Source organism: Anoplopoma fimbria, chromosome 8 (genome assembly GCF_027596085.1).
Source record: "Anoplopoma fimbria isolate UVic2021 breed Golden Eagle Sablefish chromosome 8, Afim_UVic_2022, whole genome shotgun sequence".
NCBI classification, from domain to species: domain Eukaryota; kingdom Metazoa; phylum Chordata; class Actinopteri; order Perciformes; family Anoplopomatidae; genus Anoplopoma; species Anoplopoma fimbria.
Window position 1 is genome coordinate 27,445,764 of NC_072456.1, and position 9,162 is coordinate 27,454,925.

The following is a 9,162-nucleotide window of genomic DNA, read 5'->3' on the forward strand; positions in this document are numbered from 1 at the left end:
CCATATATAGTCTTGAATATTTGTTTTTCAATTTTTTTTTACTAGATTTCATTGATGGAGATGACTTAGAAGTCTTTTTGAAGTGAAATTGCATATTGTTTTTTGTCTTTTAAAGCAGCCAGAGAGGCTTGTTAGAGATGCATCGACACAGTTAGCACAAACACAGGTAACAATGATGTGTTTCACCTGGTCTGTGCAGAGCATGGTCCTCCAGTGTTTATCTGACAGCCCTGGATTTATATTTATGTTTCATCACCTCGACAATAAATGTTGCATAAATCATCTGAAATATATTTCCACACAAGTTCACCCCAATGTTGTTGTCTTTCTTTTTGTCTGTGTGTATGTTTATGTTAAATATCTCCATGCTCATTCATTTCGTTGTTGTTGTTGTTGTGTTTTTGTCTTGTACCTCAGTTCGATTCCACCCGCTCCTCCTCCCCTACCGAATGTTGCCGCTTCTCTCCCTGGAGCAGAAAGGTAGTGGTCCCTCCCTCCTCCTCCTCCTCCTTCCTCCCTCCCTCCCTCCTCCCTCCTAAAACTTCATAAGATTCTTTGTTTGACTCCTTCTAATTTGCATAATGGAGTGTCTTTTGTAAATGCATGCTCCTTCTCAGAAACGATTAACTTCCTGCTCCATCCGGTCAGAAACTGAAGCTTCATCACGTCACATGTTCACTGGCGTTTAGCGTGCAGCATGTGAGGAATGTGTGTGTGTGTGTGTGTGTGTGTGTGTGTGTGTGTGTGTGTGTGTGTGTGTGTGTGTGTGTGTGTGTGTGTGTGTGTGGCCACAGGTCTAATGATAGGGGTCGACTTCCAAGAGCTCGGGCCCGTTATTACCCATAATCCCTCTGGTGCTGTGGTTTCTTTGCTGCACCCATCACTAAGAGAGCTGACATGTTTTTCACCAAATGTTTAAATGCCCACTCACACTTGTTTCCTTTCCTTCATGCTTCCTCTCCTCAAATAGAAAACGTTTCTGCTCTTGAATTAAATCAGCTGTAAATTCTCTCCTTTTGGGCATTTTCTCTTTTGCTAGTTGGGAGAAGTTTCCACGGAAACCTGTTTCTTTTGTTGCTGTTGCTTTTTTTTGGGTGTCAGGGTCTCATTGGTCTGCTGGGAACAGGGAACACAAAAGGCTAAATGGGGGGTGGGGGGTGGAGGTGGGAACCAGTTCAGCCTGAGAATCACTCCCAGTTTCACATGTGCCTCTCTGAAGGAACCTCAAGGTAAGAACTTAATAACAGACTGAATAGATTTATCATGGAGGTATAAGAAACAGGAGGATTTAAGTGTGAGCTCGGCCTGATGGGAAAAAATGATCCAAGCAGAGGAAGAATTGGCTCTCCGGTGTTTCCAGAGACTCGTCATAAATGCCGGAGAGTTGTTTAGGTTCCGCAGAGTGTCGGAGTGTGAGATCAGAGTTCCCAGAGCAGCATGTTGGGACTGGAAGTGTGTCTGTAGCACCGTCAGTACTTATCCCGACACGTGCTGGAAAGTTCTTCTTATTGGTCTGAAGCTCGGATGGCAGTCAGTGCTGGAAAATCAATATTTCCTCATTAAATCTACATTTCACCTTTGTGCATTTGCTTGCATTTTTGAATGTGCTTTTCCATTTACTGTCTCTTTCTAAAGCATGCTTTTTTTTAATGTCCAATATTTCCAAAGTGAAACTCAGCTTCTAGAAGAACTTGTGTATTGATTTGCGTCTGCAGCAGATTAATACAACGATGATAATCTCTGTGTTCAGCTCTTTCCCAGATAAACACCATCATGACCCTCTCTCTCTCTCTGAAGCTGAGTTTCATCACTCTCTCACCGTTTCCCATGTAACGCCGTCTAACCCTTTAACAACCTAACCATGGACACATCCATCTGTTGCAGGCCGTGACCTCTGACCCCGACGCCGACGGGGTGGCTCTGGGTCACCGGCACAAGTTCCCCATCCCTAACACCCCCACCACCCTGGACAAGCAGACTAACTGGTCCAGAGCCCTGCCGCTGCCCACGCCAGAGGAGCGAATGAAAAGCAGTTCACAAGTCATCAACTCGTGTGTCATCCCCATTAACGTGACCGGTAAATCTGAAGCACTCTGGTTTTAAATCTGTTTAATGTGGCGGCTTCTTAAATGAACCATGCTAGCCTTCTTTAGCTCTTCTTAAAGGAAGAGTTTAACATTTCTGGAAACACACTTATTTGCTTTCTTCCTTAAAGTTAGATGAAAAGATATACATACACCACTCTCATGTCCGTCTGTTAAATATGAGCCAGGAGGCCGTTAGCTTAGCTTAGCATAAACACTGGAAGCAGGGGGAAACGGCTAGCCAGCAGCATCTCTTTAACTAACACCGTGTTCACACAGCAACATTACCAATGTAATGTAATGTTAATGTAATGTAATGTACCAAGGCCTGGTGGAAGTGTTGCTCAAGAGCTCGGGACGTAGTTATGTTGTTAAATAGCTTCTGGAGCTGGTGATTCTCATACAGATTAAAAAAATAAATAGGATATCACTTATTAAAATGAGCTTTAGAGGTGCTGGTCAGAGCCAGGCTAGCTGTTTCCAGCATTTATGCTAAGCTAAGCTAACCGTCATCTTGTCATTGCTTCATATTTAGAGAGAGGTATTGATCTTCTCAGCTAACTCTTAGCAGGAAAGCTAACAAGCTTGTTTCCCAAAATGTCAAACTATTCTTTTAACATTTACTGTTTTCTTTAAGGAATACTTCCCCGTAAAATGACGTCTGTATATAAGATACTCTCTTTGAAATCTCCACAGTGACCAAGAATCAAAAAACAGATAAAAGTCTTCCTGAATTTTAGTAAACAACAGCAATTAATTTTTCTCTTTTTTCACAAGACTTGGATCACAAAATAATCCAAGTCTATTTATATAGTTGAATGCTCACTACTTCACAAAGGCATGCAACTCGTACTGAAGAGTGCATCCACTCAATGGACGAGTAAGTATTCTACTATATGAGATGTTTGCAGAAAAGATAAACAATTAATCCAAATTTTATAAAAATTGGAATATGGCCATCTGCAATTTTCCAATCTTTGTCTTGAAATAGCATTTTAAATGAAAGATTGTGACGCTGCCGAGACTTCCCAGTCTACAGATTATATTCTACAGACTTCAGAAAACATCCTTGTTTGATAACAAATGACAGCAAAAATCCCACCATAATAGTTTAACATGTGCCCTGATTTGCAATTCACGCTCGGTGTGCAAGTCATGCTTTGTGCCTCCGTTAACTTTCTCCCATCATGCTCCAGAGCTTTGTGCCGGTGACGCTGCGACACGAATGCCAATTAGTTCTGAACGAAACGGCTGAAAAGACCCCGGCAGCTGTAATTTACTCTCACTGAAGTCAAAAGAAGAGTTGTACGTCGCCAAGTCTGGCCGAGTCAGACACAGTCTAGGGAGGTGGAGGGGGGGATAAAATGCACATTGTAAAGGAAAGTTCAGTGATTGCTATGGTGCTGAAAAGGCCTGACCGGCTGTCACATGATAGTCATAACGGAGGGTGAGAGGACGAGGAGGAGGAAGGACAAAAAGCAGCATTTCTTTTCATTTCTTCACATTTCATACAGTTTAGATGTAACATTAAGCAGTAAAGTGAGTTTGTCTCACTGCGTCCTCCGCTCCGGACTGCTATTCCTGCAGAAAGTCTCATTTAGAGTCACAGTTGAGAGTTAAAGAAGGAGTCTCAGCTCATCACAGATTCCTCAGACGTGCCATCTCTGTTGCAGGCGTCGGTTTTGACAGAGATGCCAGTGTGCGCTGCTCGCTGGTCCACTCGCAGTCTGTGCTTCAGAGGAGGAGGAAGCTGAGGAGGAGGAGGACCGTCGCCGGCGTCCCCGACAGGTGCACCGAAATCTGGGTATGTAGCTCGACACGCTTTCTCTCTGTCCGGAACAAAGATTTAAAAACGTTTATATCATAACTGCTGCTGTTAAAGAATAATAAAAGTGTGTTATTTATATATTGAAATGAAACAAAATGCTTCTAAATCACATGTTTGTCCTTGTAGAGATATTAATGATGATAGTGAAACAAAGCAGTTCATTGCTTAGTGTTTTATTTCGTGTTCAAATGTTCTTCTGCTGTAGAAGACAAGCAGAGCGATCGTCTTTAAAGTGGGCCAACATAAATATGAGAGACGTCATCTAGTGAGGCATATTTTCAGCGTTATTTTTAGGGTATTTCATGCTTTTATTAGCCGACAGAAGAGAGACGACAGGAAATGAGAGGAGGGAGAGATGTAGGATGACATGAAACAAAAGTTCTCAGCCAGAATGTTGTCAACACTTAAGGAACTTTGTATAAGATGAGATAAGATAAGATATAAATTGAGATAAGATAAAATGAGGTTAGATGAGATGAGATTAGAGAAGAAAAGACGAGGGTTATAATGTAAAAAAAGATTCAATAAGATAATATAGAACTTACTTAATGCTGAAGCTAAATCAAGTTTTATCTAAGATCAAAACAGAAGAATAACAAAATATTATATATTTATATTTTTAACATATAAATGGAAATATATTATATATATTTCCATTTATATGTTAAAAATATTAACATAAATGAACAATAGAGTAATACTTATTAAGTGTAAAAGTAGTGATACTGACACCAGTGCAAAATGGAATAGCAATTAGAGTAAGGTAATTCAAGTAAAAATATTTAAACTAATTTAAATAATATGGAATAAAGTAATAAAAAGTTATATTGCACATAATATATTGAAAGTAATTTTGCTCTTCTGTGTGTTGGTGTCTCCTCCAGACTCCAACGACTCTCCTGGCTCCAGAGAGCGGACGGTGATCGTTCACAGTCCCGACGTCACTCCCTCCACCGACGACCTGGACGCCCACCTCGGCACCCGAGACTCCGGCTGCCAGACCGAAGACTTCCTGATCTCAGGAGCTCCGTCTCGGAGGAGGATCCGGTCCCAGAGAGGCCAGACCGTCTCCCTCTCCCTCTCACACTCTGCGGGCAACATCCTGTTCCTGTCCGACAGCGCCGACGCCATGTTCTCCGCCTCTGTCGGCGACCGCCTGCGCTCCCGGAGTCTGCCAAGAGACGGGAGGCGGATGATGGTGGACGAAGGTCACAGCGACGATGATGAGGAGGAGGAGCTGTCCCCCTTTGACGCCGAGGACTTCCTGCCGGGACCCGGGGATCTGCTCCTGAAGGACGGGGAGGAGAGCGTGGGCGACCGGGCGGCGTCCGACCGCCAGCTGGGCCGGAAGTACAAGCAGCTCCCGGAGAGTCCGGAGCGAAGCTGGATGGAGAGGACCAGGTCCCGGCTGCCGAGGAAGGCCGACATGGGCAGCTGTGAGATCTCGTCCAGCTCGGACACCTTCAGCAGCCCCGTCCATTCCGTCTCTGCCGCCGGCGTCCAGATGGACCACAAGGACGACCACCAGTCCTCCAGCGGGAACTGGAGCGGGAGCAGCTCCACCTGCCCCTCGCAGACCTCGGAAACCATCCTGCCGGCGGCCTCCCCGCCGCTGACCGGATCCTCGCACTGCGATTCGGAGCTCTCGCTGAACGCCGCCGCTCACAACCAAGACGACCACGCCGGCTTCTTGCTGGACCACTATCAGGGTCTCAGGACCCAGCGGGCGGGCTCCTTCTCCTCCACGGCTATGGACATATTAGAGGAGGCCGGGGTCGGAGCTCCCGTGGAGGAGGAGTGGCGTTTCCCCGACGCGGATCAGCGGCGCCCTCGGGACTTCAGCCCTGAGCCCAACAGAGAGGCGGAGAGCAGCCTGGGCTGCCCGAGCTTCACCAGCATGGCCACCTGCGAGAGCAGCTTCTCCGACAAGCCGCCGTCGGACACCGTCTCGCACTACTCCGTAGACACCGAGGGTTACTACACCTCCATGCACTTTGACTGCGGCATGAATGAAAGCAGGAGTTTCTCTTACGGATGTTCAGCTCCCGGCTCCGAGTCGGACTTCGGCGGTCACATGACTCTGGGAAGGCGCTGCCTCTCTTTGAAGAAACCAAAGGCGAAGCCGTGTCCGCCGAAGAGGAGCTCGTCCTTGAGAAAGATATGCAGTGAGGGACACATCCCTGACAACAAAGAACCAAAGATGTCTTCCAAGGAGAGGAAACTGCAGCTGGTCTTGTCCAACTCCTCGCTCTCCAGAGAGCCCCTGGTGGTCTGGGGTGTCGAGGACTCAGCCGATCTGCCGGATTTAGGGGTCTTTAGCGCCACGGATGTGCATTCGTTTAAGGACGAGGGTGTCGTGCAGTCGGACTACGCAGATCTGTGGCTCCTGAACGATTTAAAATCCAGCGACCCTTACCGGTCTCTGTCGAACTCGAGCACGGCGACGGGCACAACCGTCATCGAGTGCATCAAGTCGCAGGAGAGCTCCGAGTCTCAGACGTCGCTGTCCGGCTCCAGAGCCACCACGCCTTCTCTCCCGTCGGTGGAGGACTTCAAGCTGACGTCTCCGGAGAAGCTGGCGGGTCTGGCCAGCCCGTCCAGCGGGTACTCCAGCCAGTCTGAGACCCCGACCTCCTCGTTCCCCGCCGCCTTCTTCCCTGGACCGATGTCGCCGTCCAGCGGCAAGAGGAAGCCCAAAGTCCCCGAGAGGAAGTCGTCTCTTTCAACGCTGTCGCTGCAGTCGCTCTCCTCATCGAGGAGGGACCTGGAGCTGCCCATAATCCCCCCCTCCCACCTCGACTTAAGTGCCCTTCACGCTTTCGGAGACAAGTCCTCGGCATACCGGACCCCGATTCAGAACCTTCAGCAAAACAAACCCAAAGCTCCGGTGTTGCCCAAACCCGCCTATCCCATGTTCATCACACCCTCAGCGCTGCACTCAGTCCAGCTCCGATCCGTCGCAAAGGAAAACGGAGGACGCCACGAGGACAAAACCACTCCCACGCTCACATGCTCCAATGAGAACCTAACCAGCATACTTTCCTGTAGCACATCTGCTGAGCTCAAGAGTCCTTCGCGTCCACATCACCCGCCCACCGAGGGGTCGTGTGAATCCGCGTTTACCTCGAACAAAGAGCTCGCCAATGGAGAGTGTCGGAATGAGACGAGATGCGCACTGGACCGAGAGGAGGCGCCATTAATACCGCAGTCGGAGACGACGGTGAACGGAGATGAAGAAGAGATGTGCAGAGAGTCGGCAGAAACACCTGAGGCTTTACAGCTGCAAAGACGTGAAGAAGAAAAAGAAGAAGAAGAAGCAGCTCTCTCTGTGCAGCACAGTTCAACCAATGGTCTTGATACAGCGGCGATTGCTGACGGCCAATCAGAGGCGTTGAAAGTGAGTCCAATTAGCGACGAATGTAGAAAAGAGGAGGAGTGTGAGTCGCCGGATGCTTCAGCCCAGAATGGCTCTCAGGACGGAAAGGACGAGTCCACAACGGAGGCCGAGGATTACTTCAGTAGAGGTACGATAACGCTGATGTTTTTAACATGAATCATGATAATCGTGGTTGTGTGCAGCAGAAGTTCCTAAAGTTTGGGTGTTTACTAGTTTTCTCTCCAGTATATTGGCCAAGTATATTTACATACAGATGTGTTAACATCATTGATGTTTGATGCTCGAACATTGTCAAATGTTACGCACAGTTTTTCCCTGACGTTGAACTTTTAATGTTATTAGTCGGCCGTTCTATCTGCCAAAATAAAATAATAATAATAATATTAATAATAATAATTTGCCTTCCTTGAAGAAATTTCCCAACACTTTGCAGTTGGAGAAATGTTGGATATACAGATTCCAGTGTTTTCCAATTCTCAATAAATTATATAATAGTGCGACCTGACAATCAAGGCCACATAAATTAAAAAAAGACAGGAGCTAAAAGAACGCCCTGAAACTGCTTCGGTGTCAGAGGTCTAATAAACAGTGTCTGCAGTGTATTTAAATGTTGATTTGTATCAACAGACTCTACAACCAGTGTAGCTGCAGCGTCTCCTCAGATTGACGAGTCCCGGCCCGAGGACGACGCTGTGTTTCTGTCCCCCACCAAGACTCGGACCACCGAGGATCTATTCGCCATGATTCACAGGTAGGCAGGTTGGTTTTTGGCCTTTTGGTTTGTTTCACAGTTTACAGAGATTCTTAACTTGGATTTCTCCATTTTTTAGGTCCAAAAGGAAAGTGTTGGGCCGGAAGGATTCAACGGAGCTGAACGTGAGGAACCGCATCGGTGCTGTGTCGGGGAACACGCCGCCCAGCAGCACTGGGAGCTCCCCAGTCTCACTGGTTTCGCCCTCCTCCTCCTCATCCACCGCCGCCGCCACCGCCGCTGCCACCGCCGCCACCGCCGCCGTGACCCCACCGGGCCTCCACAGGGTCTCTGGACCCATCTACAGGAGCGCCAAGAAGTCCAGCACCTCCAACGAGGAGTTCAAACTGCTGCTCCTCAAAAAGGGCAGCCGCTCAGAGTCGAGCTACCGCATGTCGGCGGCAGAGATCCTCAAGAGTCCCGTCACTCCTAAATCCTCTTCAGATTCCCTGATGGAGTCACCGAGACCGACCGAAGACCCCGACTCCCCCCTACAGCACCAGTCGGGACCAGATCAGCTCTCCAGCCCTTACCCCAAAGCCTACGCCGAGGGCTTCTCCCCGAAATCCTTCTCCTCACCGACTTCCTCCAGACATGGCCGCTCCAGAATCCCGCCGCCGGCCAACAGCAGCCGATACGGCGCTCGCAGCAGACTGTACTCGGTGCCCATGCAGGCGATCTCCGAAGGCGAGGCGGAGAACTCGGACGGAAGTCCTCACGACGACCGCTCGTCACAGGGTTCCACGTAGAACACAGAGAGTCAAGAGGTATGAAATTCTGTTAGTTTACAGAGAAAACAAATGGACCAGAATGAGTTCTAATATATATTTAATAACAGTTTGTTTAAAAAATAATCGGAATTTGACGGAATTTTAATCGTGGCTGAGTTTTATAGATGTTTCCCTTTTGGTTATTCTGTGGATACTTTAAACTGTTTTATTTTATAAACACAGTATGTTTAAATAATTACCCTCATGATATGAACACCTGGCCTTAAGGTAAACTGGATTCATTTGCAGCTACATTCTGTAGAAAAACATGATTGATGAATACAAATGATAAGCAAAACATTATTCTTCAGAAATGAGTCCTGCTTGGGAAA

General features: G+C 47.6%; 1 protein-coding gene across 1 annotated transcript in view; it reads left to right on the forward strand.

Annotated features, from left to right (window-relative positions):
• Positions 1 to 8,935, forward strand: part of nhsa (Nance-Horan syndrome a (congenital cataracts and dental anomalies)) — a 61,225-nt gene extending 52,290 nt beyond the window's left edge. Inside the window, exons 4-10 of the mRNA XM_054602846.1 lie at positions 418 to 480; positions 1,885 to 2,077; positions 3,758 to 3,888; position 4,207; positions 4,797 to 7,436; positions 7,937 to 8,060; positions 8,140 to 8,935. Coding sequence (XP_054458821.1) covers positions 418 to 480; positions 1,885 to 2,077; positions 3,758 to 3,888; position 4,207; positions 4,797 to 7,436; positions 7,937 to 8,060; positions 8,140 to 8,809 — 3,822 coding nt within the window. The 3' untranslated portion in view covers positions 8,810 to 8,935. The remainder of the gene's footprint in view (positions 1 to 417; positions 481 to 1,884; positions 2,078 to 3,757; positions 3,889 to 4,206; positions 4,208 to 4,796; positions 7,437 to 7,936; positions 8,061 to 8,139) is intronic.
• The last annotated feature ends 227 nt before the right edge of the window (positions 8,936 to 9,162 follow it).